This window comes from Pseudophryne corroboree, chromosome 12 (assembly GCF_028390025.1).
Source record: "Pseudophryne corroboree isolate aPseCor3 chromosome 12, aPseCor3.hap2, whole genome shotgun sequence".
Classification (NCBI taxonomy): domain Eukaryota; kingdom Metazoa; phylum Chordata; class Amphibia; order Anura; family Myobatrachidae; genus Pseudophryne; species Pseudophryne corroboree.
In genome coordinates, this window is record NC_086455.1 from 60986519 (window position 1) to 61013288 (window position 26770).

General features: G+C 48.6%; 1 protein-coding gene across 2 annotated transcripts in view; it reads right to left on the bottom strand.

Annotated features, from left to right (window-relative positions):
• Positions 1 to 26770, bottom strand: part of ATL1 (atlastin GTPase 1) — an 80667-nt gene that overhangs the window by 47335 nt on the left and 6562 nt on the right. For both annotated transcript variants that reach the window (XM_063947556.1, XM_063947555.1), the window contains exons 2-5: positions 19345 to 19592; positions 17708 to 17842; positions 7688 to 7792; positions 816 to 866 (exon numbers count right to left, since the gene is read on the bottom strand). In XM_063947556.1, coding sequence (XP_063803626.1) covers positions 816 to 866; positions 7688 to 7792; positions 17708 to 17842; positions 19345 to 19592 — 539 coding nt within the window. The remainder of the gene's footprint in view (positions 1 to 815; positions 867 to 7687; positions 7793 to 17707; positions 17843 to 19344; positions 19593 to 26770) is intronic.

The window sequence follows — 26770 nt, forward strand, 5'->3', positions numbered from 1 at the left end:
ACGCTGAAATGAACTACCAAATATTGCATCGCTCTTATATTACACCGAAATTACGATTCCAAATGGGCACGGCTCCTGACTCCAAATGTTTTAAATGCGGAGCGCCTGAGGCAGATATATATCACTGTTTATGGATCTGTCCTCAAGTCCTCAAGTTCTGGGGTTTAGTACAAATCTATATCAAAAATAAACTGCATATCGATGTGGAGGCCACCCCTGAATGGGCTATTTGGGACGTCCACTGTCAATCTTCAACGCCTGGGCTGTCCCTTGGCCAGCGCAGGCTGTTGACCAAAATAGCAGCCGCAAGCAAAAAGGCTATCCTGTCACAATGGATAGCTACTGATTCATTGTCCCTAGCTCTGTTATTGCCAAGGTTATCATACCTATTCCATATGGAGTGGCTTGAGATGTCTATTGATAAAGAACGTAAAATTGAAAAATTCTTTGACATTTGGCACCCTTATGTACAAATGCTCGATGATACTATCAAGATCCACCTTCGACAGGCTGTAAAACATACTACTTGGTACAATCTTGAATTGCTTTTCCTAGGTCACTCCCCTTTCTAGGAACTGTGAAACTGAAATAATTTGTAACTCTTTTCTTCCGTTGCCTGATCAATGATGTTTACTTTTCTATTATGCCATGATGATCTGCTGTTGTCACATTAAGTTGTTGTATGCTGTAATGTATGCTTATATTTTGTGAATGTCCAATCAAATATTTTGAAAAAAAAAAAAAAATGTACTATTCTCAGTCCATGGAGTTATAGAAGTAATAATGTAGGAAAACGACTGTTGTGTTATATTTACCTGCAAGTGCTGTAAGTCATCTTCTTGGACATTCTGTGACAAGTTATAAACCTTCAAAATAAAGAGAGAAAATCATATAGGGCCATTTATTAGTGATGGCTTCTGCGAGTGCACTCCCTCATCTCTCATTCTCACACAGGTTCTGCAAAACATTTATTTTTACTTTGATAATTGTTAAAATAAGATTTTACTTACCGATAAATCTATTTCTCGTAGTCCGTAGTGGATGCTGGGGACTCCGTCAGGACCATGGGGAATAGCGGCTCCGCAGGAGACAGGGCACAAAAGTAAAAGCTTTAGGATCAGGTGGTGTGCACTGGCTCCTCCCCCTATGACCCTCCTCCAAGCCTCAGTTAGGATACTGTGCCCGGACGAGCGTACACAATAAGGAAGGATTTTGAATCCCGGGTAAGACTCCTACCAGCCACACCAATCACACTGTACAACCTGTGATCTGAACCCAGTTAACAGCATGATAACAGCGGAGCCTCTGAAAAGATGGCTCACAACAATAATAACCCGATTTTTGTAACAATAACTATGTACAAGTATTGTACACAATCCGCACTTGGGATGGGCGCCCAGCATCCACTACGGACTACGAGAAATAGATTTATCGGTAAGTAAAATCTTATTTTCTCTGACGTCCTAGTGGATGCTGGGGACTCCGTCAGGACCATGGGGATTATACCAAAGCTCCCAAACGGGCGGGAGAGTGCGGATGACTCTGCAGCACCGAATGAGAGAACTCCAGGTCCTCTTTAGCCAGGGTATCAAATTTGTAGAATTTTACAAACGTGTTCTCCCCCGACCACGTAGCTGCTCGGCAGAGTTGTAATGCCGAGACCCCTCGGGCAGCCGCCCAGGATGAGCCCACCTTCCTTGTGGAATGGGCCTTGACAGATTTAGGCTGTGGCAGGCCTGCCACAGAATGTGCAAGTTGAAATGTGCTACAAATCCAACGAGCAATCGTCTGCTTAGAAGCAAGAGCACCCAGTTTGCTGGGTGCATACAGGATAACAGCGAGTCAGTTTTCCTGACTCCAGCCGTCCTGGAAACCTATATTTTCAGGGCCCTGACAACATCTAGCAACTTGGAGTCCTCCAAGTCCCTAGTAGCCGCAGGTACCACAATAAGCTGGTTCAGGTGAAACGCTGACACCACCTTAGGAAGAAACTGGGGACGAGTCCGCAGTTCTGCCCTGTCCGAATGGACAATCAGATATGGCTTTTGTGAGACAAAGCCGCCAATTCTGACACTCGCCTGGCCGAGGCCAGGGCCAACAGCATGGTCACTTTCCATGTGAGATATTTCAAATCCACAGGTTTGAGCGGTTTAAAATGTGATTTGAGGAATCCCAGAACTACGTTGAGATCCCACAGTGCCACTGGAGGCACAAAAAGGGGGTTGTATATGCAATACTCCCTTGACAAACTTCTGGACTTCAGGAACTGAAGCCAATTCTTTCTGGAAGAAAATTTACAGGGCCGAAATTTGAACCTTAATGGACCCCAATTTGAGGCCCATAGACACTCCTGTTTGCAGGAAATGTAGGAATCGACCGAGTTGAAATTTCTTCGTGGGGCCTTCCTGGCCTCACACCACGCAACATATTTTCGCCACATGTGGTGATAATGTTTTGCGGTCACCTCCTTCCTGGCTTTGACCAGGGTAGGAATGACCTCTTCCGGAATGCCTTTTTCCCTTAGGATCTGGCGTTCCACCGCCATGCCGTCAAACGCAGCCGCGGTAAGTCTTGGAACAGACCTGGTACTTGCTGAAGCAAGTCCCTTCTTAGCGGCAGAGGCCATGAGTCCTCTGTGAGCATTTCTTGAAGTTCCGGGTGCCACGTCCTTCTTGGCCAATCCGGAGCCACGAGTATAGTTCTTACTCCTCTACGTCTTATAATTCTCAGTACCTTGGTTATGAGAAGCAGAGGAGGGAACACATACACCGACTGGTACACCCACGGTGTTACCAGAACGTCCACAGATATTGCTTGAGGGTCTCTTGACCTGGCGCAATACCTGTCCAGTTTTTTGTTCAGGCGGGACGCCATCATGTCCACCTTTGGTCTTTCCCAACGGTTCACAATCATGTGGAATACTTCCCGATGAAGTCCCCACTCTCCCGGGTGGAGGTCGTGCCTGCTGAGGAAGTCTGCTTCCCAGTTGTCCACTCCCGGAATGAACACTGCTGACAGTGCTATCACATGATTTTTCGCCCAGCGAAGAATCCTTGCAGTTTCTGCCATTGCCCTCCTGCTTCTTGTGCCGCCCTGTCTGTTTACGTGGGCGACTGCCGTGATGTTGTCCCACTGGATCAATACCGGCTGACCTTGAAGCAGAGGTCTTGCTAAGCTTAGAACATTGTAAATTGCCCTTAGCTCCAGTATATTTATGTGGAGAGAAGTCTCCAGACTTGATCACACTCCCTGGAAATTTTTTCCCTGTGTGACTGCTCCCCAGCCTCTCAGGCTGGCATCCGTGGTCACCAGGACCCAGTCCTGAATGCCGAGTCTGCGGCCCTTTAGTAGATGAGCACTCTGCAGCCACCGCAGAAGAAACACCCTTGTCCTTGGAGACAGGGTTATCCGCTGATGCATCTGAAGATGCGATCCGGACCATTTTTCCAGCAGATCCCACTGAAAAGTTCTTGCGTGAAATCTACCGAATGGAATCGCTTCGTAAGAAGCCACCATTTTTCCCAGGACCCTTGTGCAATGATGCACTGACACTTTTCCTGGTTTTAGGAGGTTCCTGACTAGCTCGGATAACTCCCTGGCTTTCTTCTCCGGGAGAAACACCTTTTTCTGGACTGTGTCCAGAATCATCCCTAGGAACAGCAGACGTGTCGTCGGAAACAGCTGCGGTTTTGGAATATTTAGAATCCACCCGTGCTGTCGTAGAACTACTTGAGATAGTGCTACTCCGACCTCCAACTGTTCTCTGGACCTTGCCCCTATCAGGAGATCGTCCATTTTCTTTGAAGAAGAATCATCATTTCGGCCATTACCTTGGTAAGGACCCGGGGTGCCGTGGACAATCCAACCGGCAGCGTCTGAAACTGATAGTGACAGTTCTGTACCACGAACCTGAGGTACCCTTGGTGAGAAGGGCAAATTGGGACATGGAGGTAAGCATCCCTGATGTCCCGGGACACCATATAGTCCCCTTCTTCCTGGTTCGCTATCACTGCTCTGAGTGACTCCATCTTGATTTGAACCTTTGTATGTAAGTGTTCAACTATTTCAGATTTAGAATAGGTCTCACCGAGCCGTCTGGCTTCAGTACCACAATATAGTGTGGAATAATACCCCTTTCCTTGTTGTAGGAGGGGTACTTTGATTATCACCTGCTGGGAATACAGCTTGTGAATTGTTTCCACTACTGCCTCCCTGTCGGAGGGAGACGTTGGTAAAGCAGACTTCAGGAACCTGCGAGGGGGAGACGTCTCGAATTTCCAATCTGTACCCCTGGGATACTACTTGTAGGATCCAGGGGTCCACTTGCGAGTGAGCCCACTGCGTGCTGAAACTCTTGAGACGACCCCCCCCCCCACCGCACCTGAGTCCGCTTGTACGGCCCCAGCGTCATGCTGAGGACTTGGCAGAAGCGGTGGAGGGCTTCTGTTTCTGGGAATGGGCTGCCTGCTGCAGTCTTCTTCCCTTTCCTCTATCCCATGGCAGATATGACTGGCCTTTTGCCCGCTTGCCCTTATGGGGACGAAAGGACTGAGGCTGAAAAGACGTTGTCTTTTTCTCCTTTATACGGCAATACTTCCATGTGCCGTTTGGAATCTGCATCACCTGACCACTGTCGTGTCCATAAACAACTTCTGGCAGATATGGACATCGCACTTACTCTTGATGCCAGAGTGCAAATATCCCTCTGTGCATCTCGCATATATAGAAATGCATCCTTTAAATGCTCTATAGTCAATAAAATACTGTCCCTGTCAAGGGTATCAATATTTTCAGTCAGGGAATCCGACCAAGCCACCCCAGCGCTGCACATCCAGGCTGAGGCGATCGCTGGTCGCAGTATAACACCAGTATGTATACTTTTTAGGATATTTTCCAGCCTCCTATCAGCTGGCTCCTTGAGGGCGGCCCTATCTGGAGACGGTACCGCCACTTGTTTTGATAAGCGTGTGAGCGCCTTATCCACCCTAAGGGGTGTTTCCCAACGCGCCCTAACTTCTGGCGGGAAAGGGTATACCGCCAATAATTTTCTATCGGGGGAAACCCACGCATCATCACACACTTCATTTAATTTATCTGATTCAGGAAAAACTACAGGTAGTTTTTTCACACTCCACATAATACCCTTTTTTGTGGTACTTGTAGTATCAGAAATATGTAACACCTCCTTCATTGCCCTTAACAAGTAACGTGTGGCCCTAAAGGAAAATACGTTTGTTTCTTCACCGTCGACACTGGAGTCAGTGTCCGTGTCTGTGTCGACCGACTGAGGTAAAAGGACGTTTTAACGCCCCTGACGGTGTTTGAGACGCCTGGACAGGTACTAATTGGTTTGCCGGCCGTCTCATGTCGTCAACCGACCTTGCAGCGTGTTGACATTATCACGTAATTCCTTAAATAAGCCATCCATTCCGGTGTCGACTCCCTAGAGAGTGACATCACCATTACAGGCAATTGCTCCGCCTCCTCGCCAACATCGTCCTCATACATGTCGACACACACGTACCGACACACAGCACACACACAGGGAATGCTCTGATAGAGGACAGGACCCCACTAGCCCTTTGGGGAGACAGAGGGAGAGTTTGCCAGCACACACCAAAAACGCTATAATTATACAGGGACAACCTTTATATAAGTGTTTTTCCCCTTATAGCATTTTAATATATATATAGTCATATCGCCAAATAAGTGCCCCCCCTCTCTGTTTTAACCCTGTTTCTGTAGTGCAGTGCAGGGGAGAGCCTGGGAGCCTTCCCACCAGCATTTCTGTGAGGGAAAATGGCGCTGTGTGCTGAGGAGAATAGGCCCCGCCCCCTTTTCGGCGGGCTTCTTCTCCCGTTTTTCTGAGACCTGGCAGGGGTTAAATACATCCATATAGCCCCCAGGGGCTATATGTGATGTATTTTTAGCCAGAATAAGGTACTATCATTGCTGCCCAGGGCGCCCCCCCCAGCGCCCTGCACCCTCAGTGACCGCTGCTATGAAGTGTGCTGACAACAATGGCGCACAGCTGCAGTGCTGTGCGCTACCTTATGAAGACTGAAAAGTCTTCTGCCGCCGGTTTCTGGACCTCTTCACTTTTCGGCATCTGCAAGGGGGTCGGCGGCGCGGCTCCGGGACGAACCCCAGGGTGAGACCTGTGTTCCGACTCCCTCTGGAGCTAATGGTGTCCAGTAGCCTAAGAAGCCAATCCATCCTGCACGCAGGTGAGTTCACTTCTCTCCCCTAAGTCCCTCGATGCAGTGAGCCTGTTGCCAGCAGGACTCACTGAAAATAAAAAACCTAACAAAACTTTTACTCTAAGCAGCTCTTTAGGAGAGCCACCTAGATTGCACCCTTCTCGGCCGGGCACAAAAATCTAACTGAGGCTTGGAGGAGGGTCATAGGGGGAGGAGCCAGTGCACACCACCTGATCCTAAAGCTTTTACTTTTGTGCCCTGTCTCCTGCGGAGCCGCTATTCCCCATGGTCCTGACGGAGTCCCCAGCATCCACTAGGACGTCAGAGAAATATCGTTGTAACAATCATCAAGGTAATCTCTCAAACATGTGCACATCCATTCTATGAGCCGAGTCACTAGGAACCAGTGATAACCCTGAGAGAACAGGCTATTAATTCACTACTTGCCACGGATGTCATTGAGGCATGAAGCACCTTGTACCTCAGTAATGTACCTGGGGGGGGGGGGGGTCATTCAGCACAGCTACGGTCATCTTCCCTGACATGCGGGGGGACGCCCAGCACAGGGCTAGTCTGCCCCGCATGTCAGGCCGCCCCCCCCCCCCTCAATTCCGACCCGATCGCTGTGCTGCCATAAACTGCAGCGATCAGGTCGGAATGACTCCCCTGTTTCCTAGTAAGTTGATATGCAGCGTTCTCATGAGGACTGGTTCAGACCACACAACTAGGGAGGCCAATCCCGGGCCGTTTTTTCAATCCCGGGATTCGGGATTGAAAAACGATCAATCCCGGGATTCCCGGGATTGCAGTAGGGATCAGTGAAGAAGGGTGTAGGGAGCAGCGCTGGAGGGTGTAGGTAGCGGCGGGGAAGGGAGGGAGGTGTAGGTAGCGGTGCGGGAGGGTGTTGGTAGCGGTGCGGGAGGGTGTAGGTAGCGGTGCGGGAGGGTGTAGGTAGCGGTGCGGAGGGTGTAGGTAGCTGGGCGGGAGGATGTACAGTAGGTAGCGGGGAGGGTTGGTAGTGGCGCGGGAGGGAGGGTGTGTGTAAGTATCACTTACTATTAGGTGGGCGCCAGCCATGGACACACTGAACGCGGCGGCATTTCAAATGAAGCGCCGGCCGCCAGCCAACCAGAGCTGGCGGACCAGCAGCCAATCAGGGAAGCGGCCGCAGCAGTCGTTCCTGATTGGCTGCCGCGGCAGCTTCCCTGATTGGCTGCCGGTCCGCCAGCTCTGATTGGCTGGCACCACATTTGAAGTGCTGCCGCGTTCAGCGTTCGTCTATGGCTGCCGCCCGCTTAATTGTAAGTAGTATTACTTACACACACTCCCTCCCGCACATGCGCAGTGTAATCCCGTGAATCCCGGGATTCAAATCCCGGGATCCCGCCGATCCCGATCCCGGGATTGGCCTCCCTACACACTATGGCAGCCCCCCTCCATCTGTCTGTAGATTACAGGTGTGCCTGAAATCTATGGCATAACCTCACCTGAATGGAGCTGATCATGGTGCTGAGAGCAAACACCGTGGCCGAGTCTCTTAAGGTTGACTGGCTATCAAATGTCCCCTGTGTGTCCATCAGCAGCACAGCAACCTACATAACAGTATAGAGAATGTCATTTCACGGGTATCAGCATTCGCATATAATACAACTTATTAATTACAGGTCAGCATTCTCAGGATCATTTTCTATATATGTTAGGATAAGATGTTAAAGTGACCTGCAGCTTGATGGTACCATGACTAAATTGGGTGACAAAGACGGATGTCATATACGCTTAGAGTAAGTGATGTCTAACTACTGGTGCTTAAGACTTTTAAACCAAGAAGAGGACTTGTGACCACATGCGCCCCGCTGCCCACACCAAGAGATCACAGATTGGTTTTGGGTCCCTCGGGACCTAGGCCAATAGGGGAGTCCCTCTTACTGTCAGCAACCGCCTGTTACTGACTCCACCCACTGCGCAGTGGGCAGGTATTTTGCTGCCACCACCAGGTTCCTTCACCGCGGCACCTGGAACCACGTTTATGCTCAGGCTCCTTCCACTGGCACCTGTTACCACTTGCTGCTGCAAATCTGTAGAGGTCACTTCATCAGGCAGAGTAAGCGGGTCCACGTGCCGGCGGTATTGTTCCAACATCCAGGTAAGGGGGATAATTTTTTTTTTAAATCCTCTTCTTTTAAAACAGTGAAAGTGACCTTTGATTCAAGTATAACCTCTGAATAAAAATATAACCTCTGTACTCCCATTTAAAAACAACGTGCTTGATAGAATGTTATTTATTATTTATTTATTAACAGTTTCTTATGTAGCGCAGCATATTCCGAAGCGCTTTACAATTAGAACAACAGTAATAGAACAAAACTTAGTAAAAACAGACAGACATAGCGGTAGGAAGACCCTGCTCGCTAGCTTACAATCTATAGGGAAATAGGCATAGATACACAAGGAAAGATGCTACCTATTGCATAATGGTCCACCAGATTGCTAGGTTCTTAATGGGTTGTATGATATGATCACCCAGCAATGTTGGCAAAGTGTCAGGAGGGTGTGAGAGTAAAGAGACAAGATATGTGATGTTATGTGTACTATACAGAGAGGATGTAATTAGATAGGGAAGCACTGAAGGTTATGTGGGTGGGTCTGGAATTTGATAGGCTTGTCTGAAGAGGTGAATTTTCAGGGAATGTTTAAAGGTTTGGAGACTAGAGGTGAGTCTTATTGTGCGTGGGAGGGCATTCCACAGAGTGGGTGAAGCCCGGATAAAGTCCTGTAATTTTGAGTGTGAACAAGTAATACGTGTGGATGAGAGACGCAGATCTTGTGCAGAGCGGAGAGGTCGGGTAGGGAGATATTTTGAGATGGGTGAAGAGATGTATGTTGGTGCAGTTTGGTTAATAGCCTTGTATGTGAGTAAAAGTATTTTATATTTAATACGGTAGAATACCGGTAACCAATGGAGGGACTGACAGAGCGGATCTGCAGACGATGAACGTCTAGCGAGGAAGATTAGCCTTGCAGCTGCATTCAAAATGGATTGTAGTGGTGAGAGCCTATGTTTGGGAAGACCGGTCAGGAAACTATTACAATAATCAATAATGAGAGCATGGATTAGAGTTTTTGCTGTGTCTTGTGTAAGATATGGTCGTATTTTGTATATGTTTCTTAGATGTATGTAACACGATCTTGAAACAGATTGAATGTGGAAAACAAAGGACAGTTTAGAGTCAAGAATGACACCCAGGCAGTGAGCTTGTGGGGTAGGGATGATTGCTGAGTTATCAACAGTGATAGAGATATCAGGTTGGTAACTACTATTGGCTGGTGGAAATATAATTAATTCTGTTTTGGAAATAGTAAGTTTGAGGTGTCGAGATGTCATCCAAGATGAAATGGCAGAAAGGCATTCAGTGGCATGGTCCAATACAGATGGTGACAAATCTGGGGAGGATAGGTAGATTTGAGTATCATCTGCATACAGATGGTACTGAAATCCGAAAGAGTTGATTAGTTTGCCAAGAGATGTGGTATAGATAGAGAAAAGCAGAGGACCTAAGACTGAGCCTTGCGGTACTCTAACTGAGAGAGGTAGTAAAGAGGAGGTGGAATCAGAGAAACAAACACTGAAGGAGCGATTAGATAAGTAAGATGAGTATCCAAGAAAGGGCTGTGTCCTGAAGACTTAGGGATTGTAGTGTTTTGTATGAGAAGAGAGTGGTCAATAGTGTAAAAAGCAGCAGAGAGATCAAGGAGAATAAGTAGTGAGTAAAGGCCTTTAGATTTAGCTTGGTAGACTTCAGGGACATTGAGTTTGAAGTAATGGAGGAGAGCATGCAGATGATAAGGTTGTGCTCTGAGAGAGGGAAAGGAGCATTAGTGAGTTCAGAAACAGAGCATATTCTGGTGAATACATGATCAAGCCAGTGGCCCTCCTGATGAGTAGGGGAGTTAGTCCATTGGGAGAGGCCAAGAGAGGAGGTTAGAAAAAGTAGTTTGGAGGCATGGAGAGATTGTGGACTGTCAATAGAGATATTGAAATCGCCCATAATGATGGTGGAGATGTCAGAGGATACAAAGTGAGGGAGCCAAGCAGAAAAATCTTCCAGAAACTTTTTGGGTTGCCCAGGTGGGCAATAGATAGCTGCAACATGCAGAGAGAAAGGGGTGAAAATCCTAATAGTGTACTTCAAATGATGTTAATGCGAGTGAAGGAACAGGTGGTAAAACAATGTGTGTAAGTTTTGGACAGTAATATTCCAACCCCACCTCCTTTACTGTTACCAGACCTGGGGGGGGGGGGGGGGGGTGAAGTGGAGGCCACCATGTGACAGTGCTGCAGGGGAGGCAGTGTCTGATTGTGTGAACCATGTTTCTGTTATAGCTAGCATATTGAGGTTTTTTTTAATGAAAAAGTCATGAATAGATGTTCATTTGTTGCAAACAGAGCATGCATTCCACATTTTAGTGACTTGGAGGGAGATGGGAGGCATGTGATGTTTATAAGATTTGTTGGATTATATTCCATTGTGAATCAGCTGAATGTGAGCGTGGTATGTGGATGGGACCTGGATTTGGGGATATGTCACCAGCTAGCAGAAGCAGAAGAAAAGAGATATAGGTATAGTTGGGGGAGGTGTGTGGTAGTTTCTTATGGTGACAGGTTGAGGAAGTTACAGTTAGTGTACATAGATAGGTTAAAAGCTCATGAGTGAGGGCGTGGTCTGGATGGTGAGGAGTGCAGACGTGCTTCTGCCTGGCTCCTCTACCCACCTTCATTAAAGTTGTTTTTCAGGGTCAACACCCTCTGTGGACACCCTCCGGGGGCTCCCCTTCCCCCCCTGTAACACACCTGTGCCTAGTAGAGTTCGCCGCGGAGCCGGGGAGCAGTTTTCTCTGTTCCTGCAGGTTGCGGCCTACGCACCTCCGGAAGCCAGGGCCTCGCGTACATTTTACACCCGCGTTTGGAGCTCCATAGCGGGGATGCAGCGCCGGGAAGCGGCGCAGGCACCAACGGCTGGCTTCCCCAGACCCCCAGAGAGGTCACCCACCATGTACAGCAGGCAGATGAGGCATCTGGCAGTGGGGGACAGCAGGGAGACAGGCGCCCAGGAGACGCGGCGGCCATCTTGGATTCTCTGGAGGAGCTGGATAATCAGAGGTAGTGTGCCTGTGTGCTGTGGGGGACTCTGACCTGGGGCTGCATTGAGTCTGGTGGCCCTCTGGCACAATCTTGACTGTGTTCCCACTCTGGGGCCTCTGTTGAGAGATCTGGGCAATACCCTTTCCTGTGGAGCTTTAGAATTTCACTCAGCAGTATCTTCTTCTACTACAACTGCCCCATCTTGTGGCCACTGGGTGTAACTACATGCACTTCTCCCACAGTGTACTCGATACATAATACATATTATTCTGCAGTCTTCATAGGAACGCAGCTATCCCAGCACCTGCCGTGACTATCGGATGCGATGTCCCCATGGTGGATTGACCACGCTATTATGATTATGTTGTGACTGCTCTGAGACAATTCTGCCTCCACCCGACTGCTCCTTTGACATGACATGACAATTCAACCTTCCTGTGGATCCTTCTCTGATTGATATTACTGACGTCTCCTATCTCCAGTCCCGTTATTTGTGTCTGTCAGATTTATTATGCCTCCCAAGAAATATAAGGCCGCTAAATCTGTTTCCCAAGTGGCGTTCTTTAAACCTTCTCTTCAAACCGCTAAATCAAAAGATGTACGGAGTGGCTCCTCTAAGTCTGTTGTACCTGTGTCCTCGCCGCTTCGAGATGCGTCTGCCCCTATCACTGTTACCACACACCAGCTCTATCGAGGACAGTGACTCACTTACGGTGGGCGCTATGAAGCATCTCCTAACGCAATTTAAGGATGAAGTTGCGGCTGAATTCAGAGCGACTATGAAGGAATGCCAGAGATCTATTGATGAGATTGGTGGCCGCACCGATCACCTAGAAACAAAAATGGGTGAAGTAGTGTCGTCGCATAATGACCTGATCTCTTCCCATGAACTGCTTCAAACCGAGGTAACGGCACTCAAGGACAAGCTTTCTGAACTAGAGGACAGATCGAGACGTAACAATATAAAGTTGCGAGGTGTTCCGGAGGCTGTCGCCAATAGCGCTTTAAACGATTTTGCAGTTGACCTCTTTAGCAAACTTCTTCCCTCATACCACTCGGCGGACTTTCTGATTGATCGCATCCATAGGCTCCCTAAAGCCAGGAACGCTCCTGATGGGGTCCCCCGAGACGTTCTTATGAGGGTACATTATTTCCACGTGAAGGAGGCAATTTTGAAAGCTGCTAGACCCTCGGATACTGCTTCGGAGGCATTGGGCTCACTTCAGATATTTGGAGACCTGTCCCCTGCTACTTTAGCGAAAAGGCGCTCTCTTTACCCCATCACGTCAGTGCTACGCAGAGAGAACATTCTATACAGATGGGGATTTCCTACATAGTTGCTTATTTCTCGAGAAGGTTCTACTGTCGTTATAACAAATGTCGAGGAGGGGAAAAAGATCCTTGCGTCATGGAACGCTGTAAGCTCATCTGCACACACCTCTCCCGAACGGGGCATTCAGCGGGACTGGGCCTCGTCGGCTGTTGAGCTCTGAGTATCGTCTGTTCCACTACACTTGCATTGTTTTTGTATCTTTCTAATCATTTTGTTACGTCATGTTTCATATTTTACACCAGTTCCTTGGCAGTTACTTATTACGGGTGTCTATGTAAGGCCGATTTGAATGCTGTTAGACTGTTCTTCAGGTGTTGCCTCGACACCGCTGGTTTACTGTTTGTTGTCTGCCTCTGTTGCTCCGTCTACCGCCCACGTCTCTTTGGTAGCTGGGTATTTTACCCTAGAATACTTATATTCTTTTTTTTTGTCCCGGAGGCTGGCGGTACGGGGGACCAGAGATAGAGGTCCGAGGAACTGCATCTTGTTGAATTTTAGTTCGGGTGTGGGCAGATTGACCACTACCCCCCACAGACTAATTCTGAGTCGCCATGGTTAGGTGTCCAACCATGCCCCCAAGAGGGGTTAATGTTATGTTTCCTTTAACTGTTATTCTCCTTTTTCTTATCCTTTCTTTCCCTTTTCCACTCCTTCTGTCCGGAAATTGTTGCTCATACTTTCTACATGCCAACTGGTTGATGGTAACTATGCAATCTTCGATTCCTTTGCAGTATGGTTAACATTGTTTGTATAAATGCGAAGGGTCTTAACTCCCCACATAAGAGGAAGTTAGCATTAAATTATTTTCATAAAATTAAAGCTCAAATCATAGCCGTCCAAGAGACACATTTTATTAAATCAGCCCCTCCACGGTTTACTAATGTGAGATTTCCCCATTGCTATTTGGCCAATGGACCAGCGAAGCAGGCGGGGGTGGCAATCTTAAGGTCTCAACATTGCGCTTTTTCCCTCACGTCACAATACTGCGACCCTGAGGGGAGAATTCTAATTTTAGTGGGTACTCTTGAAAATAAAGAGGTGACAATAGTTTCCTGCTATGCCCCGAACACCAAGCAACTAGCATTTTGTAGGAAACTCTGTGCTAAGGTACAACAATTGGCCAAGGGCGCTTTACTTCTCATGGGGGACTTTAATTTGACCCTTGACCCTTTGGTTGATAACTCTGGCAAGCGGACCTCACTCTCCAGTCAGCACCATAGGAATGCGAAGGGCTTCCGCCAGTTATTGGCGGAAAATGATCTTTTAGACCTATGGCGCGTTAAACACCCAATGGACAGGGACTACACATTTTACTCTCCAGTACATGCCTCTTATTCCAGAATAGACCTAGCTTTAGCGGATAAGTGGACTCTACAGTCCATCCGTAAAATTTCCATTCTCCCCATGTCATGGTCGGATCACTCCCCACTATTTATCGAATGGGATATTGGTAGTAGAAAGACCTCCCCGGCCCCCTGGCGCTTAGGTAAACAAAGTCTCCTTCAGCCGGAGACCAATCAGGCTATCCAAACCACTATGGATTATTACCTCTCTGAGAACTCTCCTCGGGAGACATCCATCTTTACATTCTGGCATGCCCTCAAAGCAGTAACACGAGGGACAGCGATTCAAACAGCAGCTAAACTTAAAAGGGAATATCGTAAAAAATGTGAACAAGCTGAGCTTGCAGTTGCTTCCCTGGAGAGTGCTCACAAGACACACCCACATGATAAAACCCTCCTTAGATCATTGCAGGAAGCCAGAGAGGCGGTAAACGTTTTCTATTTAGCGGAAGTCCAACGCAACCTACATAGACTGATCAAAAATTCTATGTTTATGGTAACCGGGCTGGTAGACTGCTGGCAAGGAAGCTGAGAGGCAGGAAAGCTAAAGAAAAAATTCACATTATCCACTTGGATAGGGGTAAGAGAGTCTATGATCCTGACGAAATTGCAAAAGTTTTTGCATCTTATTACGCCAAACTATATAACTTGAAGGAGGATTCCTCCACTTTTCAACCTACAGGCACGGATGTTCAGAATTTTCTGGGCAAATTTCCTCTCCCTTCACTGTCACCGGAGTCTTGTAACTCTCTTAGTGCGCCTTGGACTCTAGCAGAAGTCGAAAAAGCTATTGACTCCCTCCCAGCAGATAAGGCCCCGGGACCCGATGGTTATCCTTCTGGTTTCTATAAATCTTTTAAGGAGAGTTTGGCTCCGGTGCTCCTATCGGTGTTTAATGAAGCCTCAGAAGTTGGACGCTTCCCCAAAGAAATGCTGGAAGTTCAGATCATCACCATCCCCAAACGGGGGGAAACTCCCACCTCAGTCCAAAATTTTAGACCAATTGCTCTACTAAATACGGATTTAAAACTCTATGCCAAATTAATTGCCAACCGTATCAGTCCCCTCCTCCCCTCTCTGATCAACCCTGATCAAGTGGGCTTCATCTTAAACAGACAGGCCCCAGATAATACGCGAAGGATGATTAATGTCATTGAACATTCTGCCTGTAGAAAAGAACCCCTCCTAGTTTTGTCTCTGGATGCCGAAAAGGCGTTCGATAGGTTGAACTGGGACTTTATGAGATTAACTCTGGCCAAATTTGGCTTCTCTGGTAGGATCTTAGACTCTATCCTGGTTCTCTATTCCACGCCCTGTGCGAGGGTCTTTGTTAATGGATACCTTTCTTCACCCTTTAATATCTCTAATGGCACTCGTCAGGGCTGCCCATTATCTCCTATTATTTTTGCATTGGCGATAGAACCCCTGGCTGCTTGCATAAGATCCTGGGACTCGATTAGTGGCCCTGTTATAGGGGGTATTTCCCACAAAGTCAGCTTATTTGCGGACGATATTTTATTATGTCTTTCTGATCCTGAGACTTCCTTGCCAGTTCTACATGCCGTTCTTCACGACTATTCGGATGTTTCCTTTTACAAATTAAATACTAATAAAACTGAGGCCCTCCCACTCAATATATCTCCGACTGTGGTTTCTCGGTTGAAGGAATCGTACAAATATGCCTGGAAATCCTGCTCCTTGGGATATCTAGGGATTAATTTATCCAGTGAAAATAATTTAATTGAATGTAATTATGCCCCATTATTAAAAGCCTTTACGGAGCTGACTGGGGAGTGGATGCTGCAGGAGGTGTCTTGGCTGGGTAGGATTGCTGCTGCCAAGATGGTCTTATTGACGAAATCAATGTATCTGTTTCGCGCCATACCAAGACCCCTACCCAAACTCTACTATAATAAATTTAACCAGGTCCTGATTAGATACGTGTGGGGAGGCTCTAGGCCGAAAATTGCTAAAAAGATTCTTATTCTGCCCAAACAATCCGGTGGGGTAGCTTTCCCGGACATAGAAAAGTACCATGCTGCTTGTCTGTTAAGTCAGTCTAGGGACTGGTTTGACACCTCGAGAATGAAACCGTGGGTTATTCTGGAAGCTTCTTATTTGAATACTGTTACTCTTTCTGATTTGTTTTGGTTGCCACCCTCTGCTGCCCAAAGTAGGTCCGGATCTTGCAAGTCTATTAAAACAACCCTAGATTCATGGCATAAACTAGTGTCCTCTTCGGAAGAGATTAAATTACCGTCCCCCTGTCTGTCGTTATCCGCTCTTATGTCCTTGATTCCTAATATTACCCTGGAAGACTGGATTCGGAGGGGCCTCTCCACGGTGGACAATTTTTTTATAGGTGACGTCTTCATGTCCTTTTCTCAAATACAAGAGAGATTTGGGATTCGGACTCAAGACTTTTTCAAATATTTGCAGGTGAGAAGTTGGTTACACTCACGTGCTCCACATCTTTACAAACCTTCTTTTCCGGCTTACATTAAAAGCCGACTGGAGACATCCTCACATAAAGGTGGGATTACGTGGTGGTATCAATTTCAATTGACTAATAGCACACAGTCTAAATTCAAAGCTCAGATTTTATGGGAAAGAGATTTGAATAGATCCTTTACTGATGCAGACTGGGACAGTATATTTAGGTCTTGTTTTAAAGTTTCCAAATGTATTAACCACTCTGAAATGTTCTACAAGCTTATACAGAGGGCCTACTTCACCCCTGAAAGACAAAATAGAATCTGGCCTTCACAATCTAAATTATGTTGGAGGAAATGTGGCTTTCATATTTTCTGGGCGTGCCCACTTATACAACCACTTTGGGGAGAAGTTTTCAATATGATTAGCATGATTTTAGGATTCACCATCCCCCTGGACCCAGCTTTAGCATTATTTCATTTGTTCGTAGACCACCTTTCTACAGGCGATCACTACATCTTGGGGCATATTTTGATAGCTGCTATAGCCCAATTGTGGAAATCTGAGAATCTCCCTTCTTCAGCGTTTATTCAAATTAAGATTCACAAACATTTTATTTTTGAAACAGCGGAAGCTAAATACTCTTCCTCAGCTAATTCTATTCACCTGAAATGGTTAGGTTGGTCCGACTATAGGGGGAGAGAAGGTAGGCTAACCGTCTATAGCTCTCCAATTGCTTTATCTGTGCTTCACCCCACCTAGATTGACCTCTATAAGAAAGTTGTGATATCAGACGATTTTTTTTTTTTCTTGGTGTTTGTTTGTGCTAAGCCTCTTTTTTTTTTTTTTGTGTTTCTTCTTCTTGATTCTGAACGCCTAATGTAACCAATTGTATATCCATCCAACTGTGCGTTACAAGTGCTTTGATTATGGTAACCATTCCGGACTTCCCCTATGTTCCCCTTTTCTCTTTTTTCTGTTCCCCATTTCTGTGTGAAAAATCTTCAATAAAAATTATAATGTTTAAAAAGAAAAAAAAAAGCTCATTAGTGCTAATAAGAGGGGAGTGGATTAATGAGGCTGTATTATGTATAGAGCAATGAATAACAGGAATAGTGAAGGATGATGCCATTTTATAGAGGATACCATGAAGTGCTCTTAGGAAAAACAGTTTGTGGAACATGGTGTTTTTCCCTATATAGGTGTGTTATAGAGATGCACAATGTATAGGCAGATGATTCACATTTCTAGTAGTTACCGTTGTGCCATCAGGTTTGTCCACCAGGAAGATCTCGCTCCATATCTGAATTCCTGTGGTCTCTCTCTCAGAGCCGCCTCTCCATGAGAAACCAGACAGTGGTGCATTATAATCACCCAGCCAGTCTACCGGCTCCTGCACAGAAAGGAACACACACGGAGTAGTCTGTTACTGGAAGATAATACCACTTGAACCTCTATTGAAAAGTAGTTTGGAATATAAGCAAACACAATTTCCAATGGCACATGCTATTGGAGAACTTAGACGTTATCCATCCATGCATCAATGTCCCATATTTAGGGTATAAAAAGGGCCAAGATCAACTGAAATTCTTGCAAGGGCCAAAAACAACTGCCTTATGTCAAAGGTAAATGTCTATGGGAAGAATTAAAACAACATTTAATTATTAAATAATTACTATAAGCTTCTGCGGAACTAGAAGTCTCAGTATGCTCTGACAAAGGCAACAGCTGGTGAACGTCTGGTTGCTGATCTCTGGGGGAGGGAGCACTTCGGACAAACTTCCAGAAGAAATGGAGGAGCATTAGAGCAAAAGTGTATTACAAGTTACTGTAGCTGTAATGGCTCGTTCAGACGAGTTCATTTCTTTTATGCAATCACTGCTGCGTTTCGCACAGAGGACACATGGATGAGACACAGAAGTGAATAGACCACATAGGATGTGGTATTTTCAGTCAGTGTGGAGAACATTTTTCATCAAGAGAGCCTGATTATGAAGTGGAAGTAAATGAAAAAAAAGAGCAAGTAACTGTGCACCTTGTCAAAATCATGCTGCACTGCAGGTGGGGCATATGTAACATGTGCAGAGAGCGTTATACTTAGAAGGGGCGTGTCCAAATTCAGATCTAAATTGCAGTTCACAAATAAAGCTACTCAGCAATTATGGGCTACATGCAAAAACAGCCAATATTTACCCTGCATGCAAAATAATACATCTATTTGTACCCCTTGAATTGCAAAATAGTTTGTCCAGGTGCACAGGTACGTGCCCTTTTTTGCTTTACGCCTAACTCAGAATCAGGCCCAATGATCTCTAATAATGGGTGCTCCTCCTGTGTCCATCACGTGCTCTATAGCAGGGACAGATTTCCTTTTGGGTGCCATTCATAATTTTTACTCTTGAGATGAAGACAATCTTCATAACATTGCAATGTTAATTCACTGTGAACAGGGAAAACGATGGTGGGGTTCTTTCACTAGAGGCCTAGACTTTGCTGGTTAAGCAGGTCACGCTTGGGTTCTCAGGTTGGAAGAGGGTTTAGCACAGCATATAGGTAGTCTATGTGAGGGATGTTGGTGGCTTAAGAAGGGAGGAGCAGCCAAAAGCTTCTAGTAGGTGAGGGACTGACCCCGCTACTGTGAAACATCCTCAAGTGCCACCTTGTGACACAAATGCCATGGGTTGCCAGCATGTGGTCTACAGCATGGGCATTTCCACCTTTGGTTGTGCCCCCTCCTCCCTTCGGCTCTGAAGCTATCTACATTCCATGAACACTGTAATGTCAACCAAGCATTAGTCTGTCAGGGTGTGCTAGGACTTGTAGTTCCCCAGGGCAAGACATTCTTTGCTTTTCCCAAGCGTCTTTCTTCTGCAGTGACCTAAGTCATGTACGTACCGTTTTGTACATGTATCGGAGCATGAAGTCCATGAGGAACGACTTTCCTTTCCTGAATGCTCCAGCCACAGACACAGCCACAACTTCCTTGTCCCTGACCGCTTCCGAGAGCAGAATTCTGTTTAATGCCACTTCATCCAACTCAAAGGAATGGTCGTCTTTCACCACCAGCACCTGCACCGGCTGGGCTTTCTTCTCATACTCTTCCTCCTCGGAGCTCCAGTCATAATTTCGGTCTGAAAACCCACCTACAACATAGAGGAGACATCACTGGGACCTACCAATATAGACCATACGCTTATATAGCAGTAATTTGCTTGCATTCTTGGGAATAAAGCCGGTCATACACAGAGCAATTTGTTCAGACAATTTGGTTGGTTGGGCATTTTTATATCAAACTGGACAAAGAGCTGATGAGATTTTGATCTTGCCGGAGAAAAGTTATGAGGAACAGAGGATCATCGTATCAGTCTCAGATTGGTGTCATTGCCTAGGTAAAATGCATGGAAGCAATTGTCAATGAATCATTTGTCCCAAGTTCCCAACCAATAAATGTTGATATTTTATCTTGCTTGCATAATTTGCGATCACATATATTTTGATATTAGTATCTCTATAATGATAAATGTAATCTACCCTCTACACCTTTTATTTCTAATTTATTGCCTAGTCTTCATGGAAATTGTTGTCTTAAGTTTGGTTCTGAAAACTTTATTCTTTTAATTATGATCAGACCGTAAAGCAAAACTGTACTCGGGGGAAGATATATGAAGCAATGAAAAGAGTGGAGAAGTGAGCCACTGGAGAAGTTGTTCATGACAACCTATCAGCTGCTACCTATAATTTTATAGAATGCACTTGATAAACGTTATCTCAAATCTGATTGGTTGCCATGGGCAACTTCTCCACTGGCTCACTTCTCTACTTTTTTCACTGCTTCTTTCATCTTCTCCCAAGTCCCGTCATGTGTCAACTCTATTTCAGGCCACTACATGGTACCTGCGTGGCTGACACTGTCCGTATTTCCCTGCGCTATCTCACTGTGCCAATTAGCACTATAGGATTTTTTTCTTCACCTGCCCGGGCGCAGGAATACCCTCCCCCCACAATAACTGACCCGTATTTGCAATCATAGCCGCAAAAACATATGGATCCAGGAACTTATCCTAGATCCATGTTTTTACACGCACACACACACACACACACACACACACACACACACACACACACACACACACACACACACACACACACACACACACACACACACACACAAGGTCTGCAAGTGAATTATCCGATAATGACCATTAAGCAAAAATAGTGGGATTTTTTTTTTTTCACTTGAAAAATTAACAGGCACATTTAAATCCAGCCACCCCCCCCCCCCCCCCAGGAATGTATAATGGCACTTTTCTACTTAATTGCTGGAAAACAACCAGTGCAATAAGTAAACAAATTATAAAACAAAACAAATAAAGCATGCAAAGATAATATGTTAGGTTATAATTAATAGACATACTATTATTTACAGGATATACATCTTCCTGGGGGCTTGTCCAGTGTCCACACCATTGCAATGTGAGCACGGTTTTCATTTAGTGCATGTAAACTACTAACCTAAAAATCAATTAGAGACAACACCTTCACTTGCATAAATATAACAGGGTCCAGGGGCGCCCACCCCGCACACCCTGCACCCATTTTTTCTTCAATACTTTCCTTCCAGAGTCCCACTGCAGCAGCAGCACTGCAGAAATCACCAGGAAAATGGTGCTGCAACCATTTTCCCGGTGTTTCACACATGCGCAGTAAGTAAATTACTGGGAAAATGGCCACCACGCCATTTTCCCAGAGACCTGCGCATGTGCACTAGACTCTGGGACAGTGCTAGGGTCGCCTACTGACCCTAGTGCCCAGAGCTACAGCGCTGCCTGCTAGAGAGGAGGCGGCCCAGATGGAGCCTTCACATGGGCCTCCTCCTCTCTACGTACATTGATATATTTTTAAATATAGTGAAAGGAATGGGTGCCACATAAAAAAAAAAAATTCTCCTATATAATAGCCCTGTGACTCTGTGCCTGCATTTCTAACGCTGGGCGGAGTCACAGATGTGGGCTAATCAGTGACGGCTGCCAATGAGGAGAAGCTCTGCCACACACCTTCTCGGCGCACATGTCCCCAGTCTTCCGACCAAGGTCTGGTGTAGAGGCATCCATCGTCCCCCCGGTCCTGCGCCGAAGATGTGAGGGCGGGAGGCGACTCTCCGTCTGACGCCGAACGGCTCTCACTCCCGCTCCCCGCCTGTCCCCTGCCGCCTGTCACAGTGCCCTGCACCGCCGACACAGCCCTCCGTTCGGTCCTCACGCTACAGCGGGTCCCCGCTCCGGACATGATCACTCCCTGATGTGCCCAGTGCGGCCCGCTGGCGGGGGAAGATGTCAGGCGCTCACGCGGCAGCGGGGACACCGCACACTGCTGTGCTTCCCGGCTGCCTGGCGGAGGGGGGGGGGATGTGCGGGGGAATATGTACCTGGCGGAGGGGGGGGGGGGATGTGTGGGGGGAGATGTGCCTGGCAGACGGGGGGGGGGGGGGAGATGTGCCTGGTGGGGGTTGAGAATGTGCGGGGGGAGATGTGCCTGGCGGATGGGGGGGGGGGCGATGTGCGGGGGACGGAGATGTGCCTGGCGGGGGACGGAGATGTGCCTGGCGGGGGGGAGATGTGCCTGGCGAGGGGGGGGGGGGAGGAGGGAGGGAGATGTTAGGAGGCAGAGCGGCTCACGCAGGAGCAGGGACACCGCACACTGCTGTGCTCCCCGGCTGCCCGCCACACAGTTACCCTGACACTGAGCCCGGGTGGGCTGCGGCCCTGCTGCTGCTGCTGCTGCTGCTGATGATGATGAGAGATGGGATCCTTGGGGCAGAGAGATTAGCAGTGTATCTGATAGCTGCTAATGATTACCCTCCAACTACCTTGCTGCCAGGTACAGTACCCGCAGCGCATCCACCGTCCGCCGCACCTGCCCTGACCCTCCCCCATATGCGGTGCCTCCGGAACTCCTACCCCACCCGCAGCCCCCACTCCCCTGCCCCTCCTGCCACCGCAGCACCTCCCAACCCCCTACCACAGCCCCCCCGCATCCACCACCCCTCCACCCACATAATCTACAGACACCCTCCCCCATGCGCTGACATCTCCCACAACCACCCCCAGCGCCTCCTGACCCCACCCCCGCAACCGCCAATCCACCACCTGCAGCGCCTTCCGACCCTTCTACCATCCCCCACACGACCCCCCCCCCCCACATGCAGCGCCTCCAGACCCCCTACACCACCCACGGCCCCCCACTCCCCTGCCCCTCCCTCAACCCCAGACCCTCCCAACCACAGCCCCCCCACCCCGCATCCGCCCCCCCTCCACCCACAGCCTCTACAGACACCCTCCCCCATCTGCCGTCAACCCCCGCAGCCACCCCTCACCCACCCACAGCGCCTCCTCACCCCATACCCTACCTGCAGCACCCACGCGCCCACCCATCCACCACCACCCCACCTGCCACTCCACCACACGCCACCCCTCCCCCCACACACGGCACCTCCAGCCCCTCTACACTACCCACGCCCCCCACTCTCCTGCCCCTCCCTCATCCACAGAACCTCCTAACCGCAGACCCCCCTCCACCCACAGCATCTACAGACACCCTCCCCCACCCCCAGACATCCCCCGCAACCGCCCCTCCCCCACCCACAGCACCTCCTGACCACCTACCCCACCCGCAGACCCACTGCACCCACCCCTCAACCACCCGCAGCGCCTCTGAACCCCTCCTCCATCTGCCGCACCTGCCCCTCCCCCACACGTGTTGCTTCCGGACCCCCTACCCCACCCGCAGCATACTCACCCCTCCCCCACATGCTTCACTTTGGGACACCCTACCCCACCCGCAGCGCACTCGCCCCTTCCCCACCTTCAGCACCTCCTGACACCCTGCCCCACTACACCCGCCCCTCCACCACCTGAAGCGCCTCCTGACCCCCTCCCCCATCTGCCGCACCCCCACACCTGCCCCACCCCATGCACGTAGCTTACAAACCCCTTACCCCACCCGCGGCACACTGGCCCCTTCCCCACCTGCAGCGCCTCCGGAACCCCCTCCCCCATCCGCCAGATCCCCGTACCTGCCCCTTCCCTACCCGCAGCACCCCCGCACCCGCCCATCCACCACCTGCAGCGCCTTTCGACCCCTCCACCATCCACCGCACCACCACCCCCCCTCCCTCACATGCGGCCCCTCCAGACCCCCTACACCAGCCACGGCCCCTACTCCCCTCCCTCAACCACAGACCCCCCCAACCACAGCCCCCCCCCCGCATCCGCCCCCCCTCCACCCACAGCCTCTACAGTCATCCTCCCCCATCCGCAGTCAACCCCCGAAACCGCCCCTCCCTCACCCGCAGCACATCCTGACCCCCTACCCCACCCACTTCACCTGCCCCTCAAGCACCCGCACCGCAACCGGACACCCTCCCCCATCTGCCGCACCTGCCCTTCAGCCACGCGCATCGCTTCCAGACCCCCTACACCACCCGCAGTGCACTCGCCTCCTCCCCACCCACAGCACCTCCTGACCCCCTACCCCACCCGCGTGGCCCCACTGCACCAGCCTCTCCACCACCCGCTGCGCCTCCCCCCCCATCTGCCACACCCCCACACTTGCCCCTCCCTCACGCGCTTCGCTTCCGGACCCTTCCCCACCCGCGGTGCACTCCCCCCTTCCCCACCTGCAGCGCCTCCGGAACCCCCTCCCCCATCCGCCAGATCCCCGTACCTGCCCCTCCCCTACCCGCGACACCCCCCCCCCCATACCGCTTCCGGATCCCATTCCCCCGCACATCCCCACCCGCAGCGCCTCCCGACCCCCTCCCCCACCTTCGGTACCCCCCTCACCCGCTGCATTATGTACAGTGTGCCCTGCAGGCGCTGTTCACACCGTCGCAAGGGGCTACACCCCTTCACCATCCAACGCCCTTTCATTGTGCAATATTTAACCACTCACAAAACTAGGAATGCAGGTAATACTGCATATAATACATATATTGAACGGCGTACAGCGGTTAAGGGGGCGTAGCCCCTTACGACGGTGTGAAGAGCGCCCGTAGGGCGTGATGAAGCACCTAGTCTGTAATAAGTTAGATACTTGGGGGCAGATGTACTAAGCCTTAGAGAGAGATAAAGTGGAGAGAGAAAAAGTACCAACCAATCAGCTCCTGTCATTTTTCAATCACAGCCTGTAGCATGGCAGTTAGGAGCTGATTGGCTGGTGCTATATATCACTTCAATTTATCACTCTCCAACAAGGCTTAGTACATGATCGAGTCACATGATTATGACCGCCTCCTACATTTGATGTCACATGTTGTGCGCGGGCTTGGTGGGTATATAAGCTGTGCTATAGGCTGTCTGCACACATATCACTCGTTGTTGTCATGGGTAAAAGGGTCGATTTATCCGAGTCGTGAAAAGGGATGATTATCAGCTTTTGGGCCATGGTGGCAGTATTTCTGAAACAGCGCAGTGTGTGAACTGTTCGCATGCTGCTGTGGTGAAGGCTTATCATGACTGGCCAAATGGCACCATTGTGAATAACCGACGTGGAAACTGTGGAGCACCACGCGCCATTGATATGAGAGGTGAACATCGGTTATGAAGGTGCGTGAGGGTCGACCGACACGCTACAGGGGAGCAGCTCACCGTCAAAATGAACCTGGGGGCTACCAGACGTGTGTCTAAAACGACAGTTCAGCCCGTCTAGCTGCCGTCCGTGCTTGTACACTGCGGTTACTCCAGCTATTAGCTGGTGGTCATATTAATGTGAAGTGACCGTATATCTCCCCCATACAGTAGTCCCCTTTGGCATGTGTGGTGTGTGCCAAGGGCACCACCTGCTGGGGACAGCACTCAGAAACTTGATGTATTACTGTAGTTGTAAAGACTGTGCACGTTCTACCCGTCCATACTCAGTTTTGGACTGGAGCATGAAGGGCCCACCGGGGGAATGTAGTGATAGGGGCCCATGCTTTGGGATGTGTCCATCCACCACAGAGGCCTGGATAACTATTACAGAGTGTATGATTTGGGCCTTTTTATAAATAAATATAGTAAATATTACCAGTGCATACGTGATAATGTAGCAGAGTAATAACAGCAATGCTCTGTAGTGAACACACCATAGTCCTGTGCAGTATAATGTAATATATGTATAATGTGTAATTCAAGGCTATGCCTAGAGGAAATGGTGGGCCCTCAGGTAGTGGGGCCCACCGGGGGTTTCCTCTGTACCCCTATGGTCCAGTCCGACCCTGTCCATACTCCACTCAATATGGTGCAGTACAGTGAAATATTAGGTGGTTACCAGGTAGCACCTGTCTGTGACAGTAATAAAACAAGCATGTGAATGCTGCCCTGTTTTCATTATATTATACTGGCAACCGCCAAATTAGGGATTATAACCTAATAATGTCAATAATAAAATTAGGTGGGGGAGGGCGGCCATTAAGTTTGTGCCCAAGTGAGCTCTGGTCTCTATTAGAGATGAGCGGGTTCGGATTTACTCGGTTCTTTACACCAGAATTATCGCCATTTCTTATTTTCTGGATCTTTCTTAGGGATCCGGACTGAAGGTCGACAATGTTTAGGTGACCATTATAGGTCGACAGTCACTAGGTCGACAGGGTTGGGAGGTCGATATGTGCTAGGTCGACAGGTTGACATGAGTTTTTCCATTTTTTTTCTTTTTTGGAACTTTTTCATACTTAACGATCCACGTGGACTACGATTGAAACGGTAATCTGTGCCGAGCAAAGCGAGCCATGCGAGGGGACACGGTGCACTAATTGGGGTTCCCGGTCACTTTACGAAGAAAATGACACCAAAAAACAAACAAACCTCATGTCGACCTTTTGACCTGTCGACCTAGCACATGTCGACCTAGAATCCATGTCGACCTTCCAGCCCTGTCGACATAGTGCCTGTCGACATATAGTGGTCGACCTAAACATTGTCGACCTAGATACTGTCGATTTGATGATTCACACCCCTCTCTTATTGGCTAACCAGAACACGTGACGCCCGATAGCCAATAAGGAGATTCGGGTACGTCCGATTAAATTTGAGTAAAACCGAACCCGCTCATCTCTAGTCTCTATATACATCCTGGATACATATTACTACCCAGTTGTAACATGTACCTCACACATATTACAGGAACATTTCCTTCTTGTAGTATACTGTAGAACGCCTTCAGCCTATGCCCTTAGACTGTGTTACAAGTTCATTAATAACGCTTGTAGTTGGATAAAAAAACACACAAAAACCTGTCAAATTGCACATAAAAAACGCCTAGAAAATATATTGTAGTCCGTTACTGT